The sequence below is a fragment of the Bos indicus x Bos taurus genome, chromosome 17, assembly GCF_003369695.1.
Source record: "Bos indicus x Bos taurus breed Angus x Brahman F1 hybrid chromosome 17, Bos_hybrid_MaternalHap_v2.0, whole genome shotgun sequence".
Taxonomy (NCBI): Eukaryota; Metazoa; Chordata; class Mammalia; order Artiodactyla; family Bovidae; genus Bos; species Bos indicus x Bos taurus.
The window spans coordinates 8,551,372-8,569,314 of NC_040092.1; the positions used below are offsets into that span (position 1 = coordinate 8,551,372).

At 46.4% G+C, this 17,943-nt stretch overlaps 1 protein-coding gene across 2 annotated transcripts in view; it reads right to left on the reverse strand.

Annotated features, from left to right (window-relative positions):
• Window positions 1–17,943, reverse strand: part of CORO1C (coronin 1C) — a 76,194-nt gene that overhangs the window by 34,645 nt on the left and 23,606 nt on the right. For both annotated transcript variants that reach the window (XM_027566492.1, XM_027566491.1), the window contains exon 2: window positions 14,327–14,526. In XM_027566492.1, the coding sequence (XP_027422293.1) occupies window positions 14,327–14,521 (195 nt within the window). In that variant the 5' untranslated portion in view covers window positions 14,522–14,526. The remainder of the gene's footprint in view (window positions 1–14,326; window positions 14,527–17,943) is intronic.

The window sequence follows — 17,943 nt, forward strand, 5'->3', positions numbered from 1 at the left end:
GCATTAGCACAACTTCCTGCATGATAGAGCAACTCTATTATTCCCATTTTCTAGATAAAGAAATACCAACAGAGAAAGCCAAGAAGCACAGATCGAAAACATCACTGACAATCCTACAAGGTTTCTACAGGGAAAGATAATTTCCACTATGCCATGAGGTTGTGAAAAAGGCACGAGAGTAAAGTGGAAATTATTGGCAGCTGGTCATCAGAAACCCAAAGTTAATCAAAACTGATACCCTGCAAACAGCTGCTTCCTCTGGTTATAACATCGCCCTAAATCCTTACGACAAATAAAGCAGGGAAAGTCACATCCTCCTACAGCATGGCAGGAAGGGAATCGACTCAAAGTCTGGTAGTGATAAAGGAACACAAGGCAGAGCGTGTGAGGAACACTGCCGTTTTCAGTGTGCACTGGTGGTTTCACACGCAGGATGCTCTCCACACACGGTCAGGCATCAGCCCTTGATTCCAAGGGCTTACACATCCAAATAGTTTCTTACCCGCAATAAAATCAAACCCAAAGCACAACAACATATTTCACCCATGAGTATGTATCTTTAAAAGGGCGGAGCTGGGGAATTACAAATTGCTGAGAGCTCAAGTCCCTGGAAACCGAAGGAAACCATACTATAACGGCCTTATATGGTAAAGATGAGGGCATATCGTTTCTGAAAGTCCTTCTGCACCGGGACCTAATGCGAATGCACTTCTCATTCATAATCATGACACATCCTCATTTATCATCCAGTGAATAAACTGAGGAATCCATGTCTAACTCTAGATTGTGAAGGGCCATTCAGAAAGACATGACTACAAGTCATGGTGACAACATGGCTTACCTGCACATCTAAGCAGCAAATTTAAATGAATGCAGAGGATGGAAGGAAGACTGACAAGAACTTAATAACAGCTTTTAAAGTATCATCTCTGGCTAAACAGTGATTTAAGAACTACTCATCAATTTCCCAAGGCTTATATATAGAATAATTTCATTTACTAACAAATCAGTCCACTGTTTCATTAAGGATGCGTCACCTCAGTTACATCATCTAGAATATTACTGCTTTGCTAGCATGGAATTCAAAGCTTAGCTGAGACTAGCCAGTCAGATGTAAATTTCCTGCTTTAAATAATTGTTTAAATATATTGATTATTTACTAGTTATCCCCATCACATGCCATAGGACAACTTCTACTGTACCTCTCCAGCTAAAACTCCAAGTGATGAGAATTACCAGCAAGTCAACTCAAGTGGCGAAAATGACCAACACCAAGGTTCCCAAAGGCTCTGGCTCAGACCCCACTGCATACACCTGTGGGACATATCAGTGAAATAGGTCAGAGCACTGGCTTACAGACTATTATTATCTAAAGGACTCAGTGGCCCGCCGGAGATCCAGCAATATGAGCCCCGGGTAAAATGTAGCTCCGAAGTGCATGTGTGGCTGGCACCAGGGACAGCTGTGACAGCAGTTTCCACGTGGCGGCCCTGGCTGAGGTTGGCGGTTCCGACAGGTTCCAGCCAGCACTCCTGTAGCTGAGAACCACCAGGACACTGGCACTGTCGTTTACTCTGGGTTTGGGAAAAGTTCTCAAATATTTCAAAGGGGCTATAAGCCTCAGCACAGCTCCTGGAGACTGACGCTTCACTAAACCCACAGAGTTTGGGAACACTTTCCTCCCATAGGCTTTCTTTTCTCTTTTGGGGGGGTGGTGAAAAATCAAAATTTAAGCATTAGTAAATACATCTTTGTAAAACTGCTCTAGGAAGGAATGCTTGCAATTTTAAATAAGTTGGCAAAAACATTCCTCCTTAGGCATAAAAAATTCAACATAACTAAATATTCCTAATTGCAAAGGTATTTCCCATTAGCTTGAATAGGAAACCACAACTGATTCCACTTACATCTAATAGTATCTTACTTATGTGTCATAGAGTGGAGTGTTAGTTGCTCAGTCATGTCCAACTCTTTGCAACCCCACGGACTGTAGCCTGCCAGGCTCCTCCGTTCTTGGGATTCCCCAGGCAAAAATACTGGAATGGATTGCCATTCCCTTCTCCAGAGGCTCTTCCCGACCTTACCTTTTGTATCTCCTTTCAAAAAAGAATCCACGTTTAGGAAGTGCACTCATCGCAGTCACTGAAGACACTACCACGCAATCAAAGCCCTTTGGATACATACAAAACAGACACATGCAAAAATCTTGTCACAGACGTTTCTATAAAGGAGTTCCACTCTGGGATGTATTTTCAAGGAAGCTAATGGTGTATTTTACAGGTGCAGACATTTCACCCTCCCAAAGTCTCAAAATACAACTCTGGAACGCTTCCATAAGACCTTTGCATTAATCATTTAAGTTGACTGTTTCTTGATTTAAGACCGACCGCCTGACATGGTAACTGCTTTCAATCCACACATTAGCTCGCTTAATATTAAATTGAAGATGCTACCAAACTGGTGCCAAGGAGGCTCAATCTGATAATTACTGGTTACTTCCAAAAGCGACTTTTGGTAAAAGCCATACAACACTTTACCCGGCAGGCTTATTCTTTCTCACAACTAACATGTTTCTGTAAAGTTTAAAAAAAACAAAACTCCCATGGTGTCAAAAAGTGACACGTTAGTTCTATCATTCAAATCAGATATTCCTTTTTAAGATGCTGAGAGTATTCCACACACTATGTCCTTCTGGTCTACACTCTGGATTCAGTCAGACATGCAGGCTGTTCCGGGGCGATGGGTTCTGCCTGCTTCCTCAGCAGTCTCCCTCAGTCAGTCCAGTACAGGCAGCTCCCACGACTGCCCTCCAAACTTCTCATCTGCAGTCGTCTTATAATTCAGCCATTTTATAATCCATTATGATAATCTGAGTTTATTATCCAGACTGGTTACACCATCCTCAGATATAAGGCCCAAACAGCTTCCCCCCATACCCTGGCTCAAGGAACAAAGATTTTTCCAAACTGTTCATCCCTACTTTATATTCATACAGGTTTTCATTTTAGGGAAAAATGCTGATCAAAATCACTTGACGTGTCCAAAGTTCAGTAACTATCATACTGTTGATACATCAGAAGATCTTTCCAGAGGCACGGTCATCTCTCACCACCAGCCTTGGAATAATTCCCTGAAAACTCATTCTCCACAAGGAGAATGGTAAGTTAAACATGTGCTCAGACGCAAAGGAAAAGTTTGCAGAGCCTGGGCATAAGGCCTCCATTCACACTGTGCAGAGTTCAAAGGAGTCAAAAAAGGGTAACTATTGAAGTGGGTTTTTCTTTCTTTTTTTTTTTTTTCAACTTCCTTTTTCTTAGAGCAGTATTATTTATGTGGATATGCGTTCTATTGAAATCTCTTCAGGCCCTGCTCCTCCACAGGAAGGAGCTACAGTGACTGGTGGGGGGCAGGGGGTGGTGCAGGGAGAGTGGTCCACAGGGCAAGGCTAGGCGCCCAGCAGCTGGCCGGGAAGACCAATGCACACAACACAGGGCCTGCAGACAGGCGGTCACCAAGAGTGACAGCTCATACATGGCCCAGGAATGTAACATTCTGAGGAGGTTTAACCTTAAGGGAACCAGAAACGCCAGCCTTAGGTGGAGGTGAGAGGAGGGGCTCAGGAAGAGCACACACAGATTGGGTTACCAGGCGCTGGAAAGTAAGCTGGCCACCACAGCCGCCAGGCACGGTGTGGGAGCCCTCATCTGCATGTGAGCAAAAAGAAACAGTCTCTATGGGCACAAGTGAAAATGCCAAGCAAACCATTCTGGCACTGCATGTCCTCTTTAAAAACTGGATTGAAGAGTGAGGAGACCATTTTAAAAGTCCATGAAGAATCTGGCGGCAGTTACTGTAAAAATATGGATATTTTATCATCAGAAAGCAGAAAGGTAGAAGAGTTGGCATTTCCTGGCTCAGCCACGCCTAAATATACAACAGCAAATGGAGAGCTCTATCTCCTAACTTCTTAACTTAACAGAAAATTTATAAAGCAAAAACCTCATCACTGCAGACAAATAATTCCATATACTACCTCTGGTCTGAGAACCTAAAAACTAGGAACCCATGATGAGGTAGAAATGAGTCAAAACACAGTTCAGCTTGAAAGGAAAAGCTGGAGAGCAAAAGAACTATCCATGTAAGAGCAACTACAGGAAACTAAAACAAAGTATTTGACACCCACTCAGAAAGGAGGGGAACTGGTTGCCGAACCCCTGTCCTGAGTGTCATCTCCCTGACCCTGGGGGTTCCTCCCACAGGACCCTCCACGAATGGGGAAAAGCCCCAGAACCACCCCTTCCAATCCCAGCTCTGCACTGGTTTACCCACAAGCCTCAGAGCAGAAACCCACCCTTCCTTGAAGTGGGGATGAAAACCAGAAAAATATCACAGCTCTTTTTTTTTTTCTTTCTTTCTTTAGGCAAATGCTTTGGGCTGCATGGCCAACGCAGCTGACATCTTGCAGTGGTTGTAAACAAGCAGGAGCACCAGAGCAGAGACCCAATTCAGTAGCCTGTATCATTTACTCCCGACTTATAGCTCAGCCAGAAAGGAAACCCAAGTCCCCGCTCCTCCGAGAAGGCCAACACGTGCTCATCACTGCCCTCCGGCTCAGCCTGGACTCAGCTTAGGTCCCACCCCCAGTCAGTGCGGAATTCAACTTGGCGAGAGCAGAACGTCTACTACATATGGTTACAAAGAGGCTTCTGGACAAGCGGGGACGGCAGGAATCTGTCTACAGCACCTGGAGTCTATTTCAGTAGCGTAATTGGTATGTAGAAACCTGCTCCTCGCTGCCTGCCCAATGTGGGGTCATCGTCACATTTATACACAGAGGCCTCTGCCAGCAGCACTGCCTGTGTGCTCAGCCCGGGCTCACACGCTCCAGAAAACCAGGAAAGAGTTAAACGTTCTTTGCACTTGACTCAGTGGCTTCCCCTCACCACAGACTCCCAGATCCCACCATTCTCCAAGCCCGCTGCGCAGCCAATCAAAGCAAAGGAAGGAAACGATGCTGGCCGGCTGACAGCCCCAGAGCTCTGATGGCCATATATGGTAAAAACCACTGTCAGAGCCTGTCAGGCCTGCGGGCCGGCTGCTGTGGACATATCAGTGAACTGCAGCAGCGCCAGAGGCCAGCCAAGGAAACGCACAAAGGACAGGCTGCCTGCTCATCTCCACGAGAGGGCGGAGGATGAGGGGCGGGGGCGCGGCGTCATCTGCCAGGGCATACTCTGAGACACAGCCACTCGCTGTAATCAAAAATAGCCCCCGGGTACACGGTGAGGTTCCTTCTGCCAGGACTTTGTGCTCCACTGTTAATAACTGGGGGTGAGGAGGGTGTCCCCCCGGCCCCCCACCCCCAGCATGACTGTGGAGAACAGTCACTGGGAGAAAATGAAAAGGTCCTTCTGTGGCGCTTCATGTGGTAATGAGGCTGTGCGGCGCTCATGGGGCTGGCAGCTCGGGACACAATTTGGAAGTCATTGTTCTGCACCTGGTGCCCGCCACCGCCACCGCCACCGCCACCCCCAGCCCCACCCCCTGGCCCTTCACAGTTGTCCGTACAACCGACAGTTAAGGTGCTCAGGGCAGCAGACAGCATCTACTTCAGGAGGCAGTGAATGGGCATCCCGGGACACATCAGGACACTGGCCCTGCGTAAAAGCTCTGGCCCGTCACACCAAAGCTACCCTGTGCCAAACGTCCACATCAGTACAAAGGGCTCCCAGCATCGCCAGCCCTCTCCAAAACGGGGCACCGCTATTTGTGGGAATGGAAATTGCCTGTCAGCGGCGTACAGTCAGGGGGAGTCACAGCCAATGCAAATCCAGCAGGTGCTGGCAGTGACTGGGGGTCAGAGAGAAAAGCGCCATCGGGAGACTGCCGTTCCTTTTGAACTAGTCCATGAAAGAAGGCACTTATCAGCACGACGCCTGGCACTTAGAGGAAGCCTTCAACGATGTGAGCTGCTGCGACTCCATCATAGCCGCTGTCTGCGCGCGAGCGCGGCGGAGACCAAGCACTTTCCGAACCTCAAGACAATTCTCAAGCTGCCAGCATCGGAGCCCTGACAGGCTAGTGTTTTTTGTTATTAAGCCTTCCAACCCCAGAGAAACAATGCCAAGGATTAAGTGTCAATTAGGCCATGGTTTCTATTTTTTTTTTTAAATCTTTCACCCTCAGTGGAAAAAATAAATGTTAATCAAAAATATACATGTACAAATCAAATAGAGACTCAAAGTTCTAACCCACGGAAGGACTCAGAGCTCTGGGCAGTCACTCGGTCTGCGTGTCAATGTCTGCAGCTGTAGAACAGGCGTATGGCAGCAACCCCACTGTACGCAAAAACCAAGACATGAGGTGTGAATGGGGCCCGCCAAGCACATTGTTGATGTCGTGAATATGACATGAAGTCACCACCGCTTTCTGAAGCTGAAGCAGCGCAAAGATGCTATATGGATCCACTTTTAACAATAATCCTAAAATTCAGAGCAATGCTTACTCTGGTTTTCCTTCATATAATGGTGAAGGAAAATACCACTTCTGCACTATTTATACTGGAAGTGAAGGGAAAAACGGCCCAAAAGCGTGAGATTTTTCTACCAAAAGGCTGTTCTACAGCTCCTCCAAATTCCTCCCTAATCAAACATTCCATTTCTCCAACACTAGAAAAGGTCCTCCCGACGCAGGGAGGAGGGACAGGGCTCTCCCTGGTTCTCTGCCGTCCTGGGAACAGGGCCCCGCTTCTCACCCATGAGTTTAGTGAGTTGGCTGCGCTCCTCTTCTGTTTCACCTCTGGCTCCCACGCTCAGGAGAAACCCAACTTGCAGTATTCTATCCTGGAAGACTTTATTTTCACAGACTATACATATTCTCTGTGACATCTTCCTTGACTTCTGAGGCTTGGTGAGAACTCATTTCCCATCACTGTGTCAAGAGCCCTTTAGGCACAAACATATCTCCCCACTGCAGGGATCACCGTCAACTGCTGGCAAAGCCTTTTTAAGAGCAAGAATCCAACACACGTTCTGGCAGAGCAGGTGTTCAAATGTCTCATAAATAAGCATGTGAATGAATTAATGTAATTTTTCTAAAGTACTGATTTAGCTTTCATTAAAGTTTAAACAACAAGTAGCTCTTCATATACACTTCGGTAATATTAATGAGAATGCTTTTTAAAAATAATATTTACATGTAATAAATTCATTATAAAACATTTTGAAAGAAGTACCGATAATTATAAAGAAGAAAATAATCACCTTTAGTCCCACCATCTATGTTAACATTACAGTTTTCCCCCAAAATTAATAACATAATTTGAAGTTACACATAAGGCAGACTATAACCTTATAACACATTTTTAGGTTGTATGACAAAATCACAGAACATAGGATAAAAGTACCGCCATCCAACATAAATTTCTCTTGCTACTGTACCTAATCCCTCAATATTCATTTAAGATTTATTAAAGAATGCTATGTATCTATATATTTATCTACATATATTTTTTTAAAAGGAGAGGTGGAAAGAGTATCTAAAATTACCCAAAAGGCCTTTGAGCCTCGTAAGACACATGGGTTCAATGGCTGGGTTGGGAAGATCCCCGGAGGAGGGCATGGCAACCCCCACCATTATTCCTGCTTGGAGAAAGCCCATGGACAGAGGAGCCTGGCAGGCTACAGGCCATAGAGTCACAAAGAGTCAGACACAACCAAAGTGACTGAGCATGCACGCAAAGGACATTTAGGCTATTTTGAGTTATTTATTTACGCACTGTGTGATCTAACATTATGAGTCAAGTAAGCATCATATTCTGAGAATACACCTGATCCTTGAACAACATGGGTTTAAACTAGGCAGGTCCCCTTAGGATGCAGATTTTTTTCAATGAGTATGTACTACAAGATCCATAGTTGGTTGAATCCACAGATGCAGAACCATTAATACAAAGGACCAACTGTAACCTTAAACGTGTATTTTCAACTGCCTGGGGGCTCTGTGCCTGTAACCCTAGTTGTTCAAGCGTCAACTGTACAATGTTTCAGTTATCATTACTGCTTAATTGTTGTTGCTCAGTCACTCAGTTGTGTCCAAGTCTTTGCCACCCCATGGACTGCAGCATGTTAGGTTTCCCTGTCCTTCACTACTTCCCGGAGTTTGCTCAAACTCATGTCCATTGAGTCGACAATGCCATCCAGCCATCTCATCCTCTGCCGCTCCCTCCTCCTCCTGCCCTCAATCTTTCCAAGCATTAGGTCTTTTCCAATGAGTTGGCTCTTCATATTAAGTGGCCAAAGTATTGGAGCTTCAGTTTCAGCATCAGTCCTTCCAATGAATATTCTGGGTTTATTTCCTTTATGATTGTCTGGTTTGATCTTGCTGGCCAAGTGTCTTGGACTGCTTAATGAGTCATCCTAAAATTTAGCTACTTAAAACAATAAATATTTCTTATCTCACAAAGTTTCTGTGGGGTCAGGAGTGCAAAAGCAGCTTATCTGGGTGGTTCCAGCTGAGGGTTTTCATAAGTCAAGGTGTCAGCCAGGGCTGCAGGGATCCACCTTCAAGACGGCACACTCACGAGGTTGGTCAGTCGGTGCTGGCCACTGGCAGGCAGTCCCGAGGACCTCTCCATAAGGCCAACTGAGGGTCTTTACAACATGGCAGCTCCAAAAGAAACAAAGCGGAAGTCAATATGCTTTTAAGGCCTAGTCTCGGAAGCCACACTCCATCAGTTCCTCCATATCCCAACGGCGAGAAAGGTCACTTCCATTTAATGTGGGAGGAAACCGCCTGACGGCGAGACACGAGGAGGCGAGGCCCACTGGAGGCCACTCTGGAGGCTGCCGCCCACAGGGAGTGAGGCGAGACGACGGAGAGCCCTGCCACACAGCCGGCCAGCCAGCCTGCACACCACCCCAACCACCCTCCCTCTATCTGTCAGGTGGCTAAAAGCATAATTACCTGACAGCTTGAGGATGCAGCCTGAGACAAGCAGCTCAGGAAATCCAAAGTCTGATTTCCACTGTCTCAGTGAATCAGAGGTAAACTCTGAGTTGGATACTAAATATCAAGCAGCAGCACTTAGAATACTGACTACAATGAATCAAGATTTCTTCCTCAATAAATTTCTTCTTCAATAAATATGACAGAAAAGTACTCTAAAGCAGCCCTTGCCAACCTGAGTCCATGGAAGAATTAAGTCCTAACGCCCTGAGGCAGCTACTTACGTAGTGGATTAATTTCTTTCCTATGCATCTACAAGGCTTAGCAATGTCCATTCCTTAAGAGAACTAAGAAAATATTCACGGAGATGATTTCTGTAGGGCCGAATTCTTTCACAAAACTCTAGTTGTAAAGGGCTACAAATGAATTGAAAAGATAGTTCATGGACATAAATAAAGCAAGATCCCAAATACTCCCACAAAATATATGGGAGAAACATAACGATGTATAAGAAGGCAGACACAGCTAACACCAGAGGAACAAGAGCAGAGGGGAGACAGAGGCCCAGAAGGTTAGCAAAGACTGAGCCACATCCACCCCAGCATGGCCAAGAGCAGACCTGCTCTCCAAGGCAATTGCTGGGAAGAAGAAATCAGCAATCACGCCAATCCTCTGAAGTAAGACCGTCAAGGGAGGAAGGAAGACAGGAGCCCTCCACTTTGCATCCTACACCCGAGTGGATAAGAGATCGCGAGCAAAAATTCTAACCAACTTCCTCAACCCCTGTTTAGGTTAGGATTTCCAGGTTCTCTGTGATTGGCAGCTTTAGTGTGTGTGTGTGTACACACGTGCACGCACACACCTACCCACAAACACTGCCGTGTTCGTGTAAGCCACAGTGGCTCACAACAGGGATGGGAGTGCCTCAGTCCCACATCATGAGTGTGGCTCCCATACTCAGGAAGGCTTGTTCAGCCCACGTGGTAGAGCGCACAGGGGGCCAAAACCTGCATGCTTCTGACATGGCAGCTTGTGCAGTTGTGGGAAAACTCCATGGCCAAAACCACAGAGCCAACTTCTGTTCGGCAAGACAGCTATTATTCATCCTCTGAAAGACCAAAGAACCAGAAAACGTACTAGGCCACACCTCGAGAAGTCATGACAGGACAGCATGCCGCAGCTTGATGGAAGTATTAAGGAAGAAACCCTGAATCATGCGTACTAATCTAAATTGCCCCACCTCGGGGCTCAGTACTTTCCACATTCCCCCAGCAGTGACCCTTTAAAATCCTATAAAATCTTCTGGACAAAAACCTCATAAACCAATACACTTAAACAAACATATTCCTTCCTAAGCTTATCTCTTGCTGTGTACACATCAATGTATTTGTCTCTAATACTCTTTCCATTTCTAAAGTCCTGGAAGACAGAGACCATGATTCTCCTAGAATCTAACCACAAGCCTCATGAGGCTGCAGTCAGTCGTATTTACTGCTGACACTAACTTTGAAGAAAAACTCACAGAGGCCATGTTTTAAAATGGGGAGCCTTTCAGAAAGAGTCACAATACATCTTAAAATCAATACACACTTATTAATGTGGACAGAAAACCTCCAAAGCACCACCAAAACCAGCCTGGCTGACTATAAGAAGGGGTAAAAACTGCAGCCGCAGAGGGCATGAGGGGAGGACGTGGCGGGTGGGGAGCAGGGGGCGACGCACATTACCAGAAATCTCTGAGATATTTATTTAAAACCATACGCATCCCCTTAAGTTCATGTTTAGAGAAATCCTAGACTGCCATCCTCACACACAGGAGCCCAACACACACCCAGAGCATCATTCCCTGCAATCTTCACTTCAAGCATCACTTCATATTACATGTGGGAATTTGGTTTTCCCTTCCCTTTAAACAAAAGCAGCACCTCATTATAAAACAATTTCAAAGTTGCCAAGACACTGAAGTTGCAGGATCTCTTTTCCAGGACAGAATCCTGTTCAGGATCAAGGGTTCAACATGCACTCGGGGTCCCTAGTGTTTTCCTCCTTCAAGGCTGCACTTCTAAAGGGGAGACAAACATCTCAGTACCAGCAATCTTCGGGGGGTGGGGGAGGGTGTCAGGAAACTGACCACAATAAAAGGCAGACACAGCACTCCTGGAGGACAGAGATTACAGACGATCAAACCAACTGATCACATGCGCATCTAACCAACTGTGCACATCTAACAATGAACTATCACTTGTGAAAACGTAAAACTTATGATCCTCATTCAAATATATACTATTAAACCAAAATTAAAAGGAAAGAGATATCTGGGGGCAGTCGGCCCTACAAAGCAGGCAGAAATGTAGGTTTCCTGACAACGTGGAACAGAGTTCTATTTTCTAAAAGCACAGGTAGTAAGTAGTTAAGGGACAGGGTCTTAGGAAGAAAAGAAAGGGGAGTGTTACCTGAGACTCCAGGGCTCTGGGCTAGGCCCTGCCATCCTAGCAGAGCCTTTCAAGAGCTGCTGAGACACAGGACTGTCTACAGAGGCCAAGGATTACTTTTCTTTGCTTGGCTCAGCCTTGCCTTTGGTAGAAAAGCAACCAGGAGTAAACAGGCATCTACTTCGCAAAGTTACATGTTGGCACTAAGGAGGGAAAAAAAGGAACAACAGCATTTCCCTTGCTGACTTCTGGGTAGCAAAATGAGAAGTCATATTAACATTGAGTGCCACAGGAGACGAGAAATACTTGCAAGATCATCTGGAACTGCCAAAGCAGAAAATCACTTTCGTATAATACAGAGCCTTTCACATTCCAGATAGAGAAATGGGAGAGAAGGACAGAGTGAGGAATCCACGCCCTACCAGAAGTCAGTGACCGAGGCAGCACTGAGCGGCCGGCTCCCCGACTCCCGGGCCCATGTTCCTTCCTCAACACCACACTGATCCTAAGGACGCAACACACATGCTTTAATACACAAAAATCCCAGAGTATGTGTGAACCCATTGATTATAAAATTTGGTAACCCCAAGTACTGGATTTATTTCCAATGGGTGTCACTGGGCTTAGTTCATGCCAATGTCACCTCCTCCAACACAAATTAATATTTAAGGAGCAAAGAATGCTATTTATAAGCCTGGGAAATACAGGCCCTGGAGGCTCCTCCAAAACCACCACTTTGCTCAAACATGATAATTTCTGAAGCAACTCATTCTATCCTAATTCCTACACAGTTGCTTAAAGAACAAAATGCTAAAATCTACTTATTGACCACTTCATGTTAAAAACCAAAGCACAGGATCCAGCTGGCTTTGGACCTGCACACGAGTGTCCCTTACATGGTATAAGCAGAACCCTAAGCTTTCCATGGTTGGTGAAAGCTAAAGTGGACTCACAAAGCCTTCTGTGGATGTAGGACTTGAAGAGAACTGTCTGAACTCAGAGGAAGATTAGCCGCTCGGAAGTTTATTTTGGGCTTCTTAATTGGCTTGTTCCATTTCTTTGAAGCAAAAAAAAAAAAAAAAAACCAACCCCAAAAGTCTTAAATTTATCCTCTTGAACTCAAAAGAGATCACGGTGCCTCAGAGCCTGATCTTGGTCAACAAGCTGAGCTATCTTCTCAGCTAGCCACCATTAAGACACCACTGAAAGTCAAGTTTTCAAGTGCTCCTTGCTCTTGGTGGACAAATCAACTAAAAAGTCGTGGCAATCAAATGCAAAACTGGCATTAGATTCCAAATCCCACTCCAAAATCAGGTAAGTACAGATGTAACAGTGTAATGTATTATTCTGCTGGGAAAGATTGAAGGCAGAAGGAGAAGGGGATGACAGAGGATGAGATGGTTGGATGACATCACTGACTTCAATGGACACGAGTTTGAGCAAGCTACGGGAGTTGGTGATGGACTGGGGAGCCTGATGTGCTGCAGTCGATGGGCTCGAGAAGAGTTGGACATGACTGAGCGGCTGAACTGAACTGAATGTATTATTCACCACCAAAGCAGACGTTTTCTCCACAAAAGCGAAAGTGTCTGAGTACAAAATAATTTCAATTTAATGAAGAGTCTTCTTTAAAAAATGATAGATAACTTTGCCAATAAGAAAGTACATGTGGAGACATATATCAGATTTGTTCCCCAAAGGCATCCATGTCCTGTTTCTGTAGTGAGATGGTTCTGTTGTACAATACCACATCAATCCAGTCACCGAGGTGCAGATCAGATGCTAAAATAAAACAAGTTTGGTCACGAGCATCTGAGAGAATGAAAAGTCAAAAAAAACTGGAAGCTTTCCCAGCAAGAGTCTTCCTAAGAAAAAAAACACCAAAATACAATGGGAAACAAACTTTGACAGAAATTCACGGACCGTAACCATTTCAGGATCACACGGCTCATCATGAGGAGACACGCCCCTAACAGGCATGGCTCGGGCTCAGGGAGATCCACTGTTCCCAGCAGAGTGGAAACAGCTGTGACGTGACCCAGCCTCTGCATCCTTATCATGAGGGCTCAGGACTCACCAAACCTATTTTCCTCCTAAAAGCTAATCAGAAAATGACTCTTTCCAGGCTCTCTCTTCACAGTGTTTCCCGCCCGCCCACCCCTCCATTATTTGCAATTCTGGGATTTCCTGTTAAAGCTCGCACAGACCTCATCTACAATTTTCAAGAATGGTCAGAAAGTTACAAACCGCCTATCTGCTCCCCTATATCAGAGAAGGTTCTCTGGAAGGATGAAGTCAGAAGGGAGAACTAGGAAGCCCAGCAAGGCTGAAAATCACATGGAACCACTTTCAGTAGATAGCCTTTATTTCTACCACTTGTGAATGCTGTTTAGATCCTATGCCGAAACTTACTACTGCACAGACTTGCAATTTGCATTGTTTGGGGACATTTTCTTGGGCTCTCATCCCATTTACCATTCAAAAACAAAACAAAACCAAGAAGTCTCATTCCTCATGATCACTCACACATACACACATACACAAGAGTTTCTTATATATCTTTTACAATTTCTGCCCATTTAAAAACATTACTGCTTTTAAAGTTGCACTTTGGGTGGGAATCTTTCAAGGCAAGCGGATGGTTACTAACCAAATCATTAAGTCCCTGTGCCTGTCCACACTCACAGCGTCACTGTAAGAATCTTTCCTATCCATAGAGGGCATGTCCAGAACAGAGTTCACCATTCTGTTTAATGATTCTCTGTCAAAGAAAAACTAATGTGGTTAGTAAAGCGTGTGGAACTTAACCTCAATTACAGCAGAGTCTAATGGTCCCAGAAATCACACAATGCTTAGTGAACTATCAGTCTCCAAAATCAATCCATTATAGGCTAAGCAGAGATTACTGGAGGGTGTCATCTCACAGGATGGAAAGTCAGATGACTTACCTTGTGCAAAGGGAGTACAAGGAACGCTCCTCCCCCGCTCGCTTCTATGATTATGGCAACGAATCTGGGATTGACAGCGCAAAAGGAACTGTCCCAGGTCACTCGAGAAACCCGGATGTCATCGTAACACTGGTCATTTTTCACTGCTTGTCCAAATACATGCCGAAACTTGCTCTGTCGTACCACTCGCCTCATCGTGTCTGTGGGAGGACAAAAAGTAAGTTAAAATCATGCCCCTGAGAGAAAGTTTACTTTCACAAATGAAGAGCTCCAAGTCAGGGAAAAAAAAAACAGAACAGTATAGCATTTTGTCTGCTCTCTTAAATGGTGGCCAAATGGCAAATCCAAATTTCCTTTAGCAGCACGTACTCAGAGAGAACTGCAAAATGCGTCAGGGAAAGAATTACAAAGAAATGAAAAATTCCAAATTCGAGATCCAGAAACAGCTCATTAGTTTTAATTTTAAGAGAAAAATCAAGGTAAAGAATGAAAGAAATTAGCCTTTCAGGGCTGGGTGGGACTGAAAAGACAATCCACTATGACCCCCACCCCTTTATGGATAAGAAAAACTCCAAAGTGAAGTCATTTGGTTGATTTGAAGCTGAGGAATCCCCTCCTCTCCCAAATTATGATACTGTGGCTTTTTCCTCAGTCTGCCAAGGTAATTTTTCCATTTTTAAGCATTTTCCCCAGACATCAGCACTCTGCCGTCTGAGAGCAGTGTCTGCTCACGAGTGTTTCCACAAGACCAGCTACAAACAGTGGAGAATTCAACACAAACAAACCGCCCTTGCCTTCAAGAGGCTTCCAACACAAGCAGAACAATCAGAGCAACTGAGAACCACATCTCTGGTGATGTTACCTGCAGTCTGACTACTTCTGCTATCATGGGGCCAAAGCCAGGTTGAGGAAGAGAAAAAGCAAGGCAAAAATTTTCATGAAAAGTGGAGATGAACTGGATGATAAGAGGGGTGCCACCGGCACACTGGACTGATCAGGCAGAAAGGGGCTGGGCTAAGAAGCTGCTGTGATGGAGAAAGGCCTGGGGTCATCACGGCAGCAGCCATGAGCAGAGGAAAAGAAAAACTCAAGGAGGGGAAAGGAAACCAGTATGTCAGAGCTGACCACTCAGCACAGCCACTTCCCAAGGGGCCCAGGGGACCTGGGGACAGAAAGGGACACCAAGCCGGTGTTCCCGGGCTTCCTTGGGGGTCATTTTAGACCCCAAATTCCACTGGGTTGTCCAACACTGAAAGCAGTCAGGCTTTAGGAGCAGCAGGCCCCACCTGACTGAGGTCTCCTGGGCTGCACCGCAGTGTCATCTTCCTGTCCTCTAACACAGGACATTCCATTCATGCTGGCCAGGGAGGAAGGAGCCCCCGGAAAACACGTGACGATGGAACACAGGCAAACCTTCACAACTCAGCTGCAAACTAGTTCCCCTGTCCCCAAGGACAGAGGAGGGCACATAATACCTGTCCACTCGTGCCAAATGGGACATATGTGGGGGGCCACTAATTACCACCAGCCCCCACCCTTGAATCCCCTTCCTCACGGCTCTGGGCCCACTGCTAAGTGCAGAAGCCCAGGGCATGTGGCTGGGCTGAGGCAGCAAAGCCTTGGCAGGCTGCTGCGCACCCGTGTTCCTCAGTGCAGCAGCTGCCAGACCTTCCCAGCTGACCAGGAAGAGCAGATGCCGAAAGCCCTCAGTGAGGAGACGGTAAATTATTTCCTCCCACTTGGCCGGGGCCCTCCATCCGTGCAACAGAATGAATTCGTCTCAAGCTGGAGAAGACAAGACAGCTTCCACAAGGTGGTGAAACCTAAAGAAAAGCACGTCCATACAAAAAGCAACGTACAGTCAGCTGGTCTCAGGGTCCACTTCCCTCCCTGACCACCTACACAAGTCGCAGAAGCCGGAATCCCCGCCATGACCTTCTAGCAGGCGTTTCAGAAGTGCAGTTAACGCAGAGGAAGGGAGACCTGCACTATGTGCCAAAGAGTTGATCCCGCTTAAGTAATGATTTTACAGATTTCAAACATGAAAATCCCAATGGGAAATCACACAAAGGACACGATGAGGTAATTTACAAAAGAAATTCACAAATGGCATTTCTCTCCACTCCTTCCTGAAATCCTAATAAAATGACAGTAAAGGAATAAACACAGGTATAAACGCCAAAAGAGAAGCAAAGACACTGGAAAGGAGCCTACAGAGAGCAAGCGGGACCACGAGCCTGTGCAAGAGGAATGCTGTCGAGCCCGTGGGGCTGACAGAAGTGAGTGCTCTCCCCGCAGCAGAGGTCTCGGAGGAGCAGCTCACAGGACGCCAGGCCCAGCGCTCAGAAGGGAAACTGATGTCGGTGCGTGGCCAGCGGGGTCGGGGGGGGGGGCGGGTGCTGCAGGGAAAACTGACCGACAGCCTAGTTAGGAGCAGCCAGACACCCAGCTCTGCTCCTCCCGTGTGGCACAGTCAGGCACTGCCCCCACCTGCCCCAGAAGCCACACGGGGGCCCTGGACAGGACAACACAGCACAAGTGAGCAGAGGTACCAGCGGGTGCCACCCAGACAGCCTGAGTCTGCACAGTGGAGCCTCCAGCCCCAGTGTCCCAGCAGGTCCCGAACACTGGCTGCTAGGCTGAGACAGCTCTCATCGCCCTCTGGGAAGTCCTCCACCCACCCAGCCCCTCCACCCACATGGGCACTGGGTCAGCTTTTCGGGCCACCATTCAGTCAGTGTGAACAGACGTGTGAGGAAGCCCTCTAACTTGAAAAATGGAGACAGTTTTTCCTCTTCAGTCAAACAGGCCAGGATACCATCTAATCTCACCAACAACGTGAATATTAATATAAATATGCTTTGAATGTCTTCACTGGAAAACATCTCACAAAGCTGCTGGCTGTCTGACGTACTAAAATACCTTTAAAAGTCACGTCTGTATTACACAGAGTGACGTATGTTACACAAATTTCCATCCCAAGTACACGAAGTCTGAGTGAGAGGTTCTTTTGCTACAACCACGGAGCAGAGTGTTAGTGACAGAGCAGACAGGGCGAAGGCCAGGGCTTTGGCCGTGCTGCGCTGTCTGGGCCAGGCCATCCACACCCGAGGTCGAACCTCATCTGGGCTCAGCTGCCCACGTGTGGCACGGCTGCTCACACTGCACACAACAGAGAAGAGCAGTGAACAGGGCGGGCTCGCAAGTCGGGCAGCTGTGTGAGCGCAAAGCACTCCGTTTACCTCCTGGCTGGGGTTCAGCAGGGCAAGTCATAACCTCCTTCAGGGTCAGAGTCTCTGCCTGGAAATGGACACAATACACATAAAGTTGCAGTGACCATTAAACGAGCCCCTGTTACCGGGACTGCAGCAGGATCGCATTTTATTACACTGCCCTATACAGTCAGAGACACACAGCTGTCTTTATCATCCTGGTCCTTGACATAAGGTAATCCGGATTCAAGTTCCACTCCTGCCACTAACCTTTCTGAGCCTCAGTTTCCTCACCTATGGAAGAGGATGATACCTTATAATAAGAATTAAAAACGATATTTGACATACCAGGTCCAGATGACTTCAATGCTGAAGTCTATCAAATGTTAAGGAATCAATACCAGT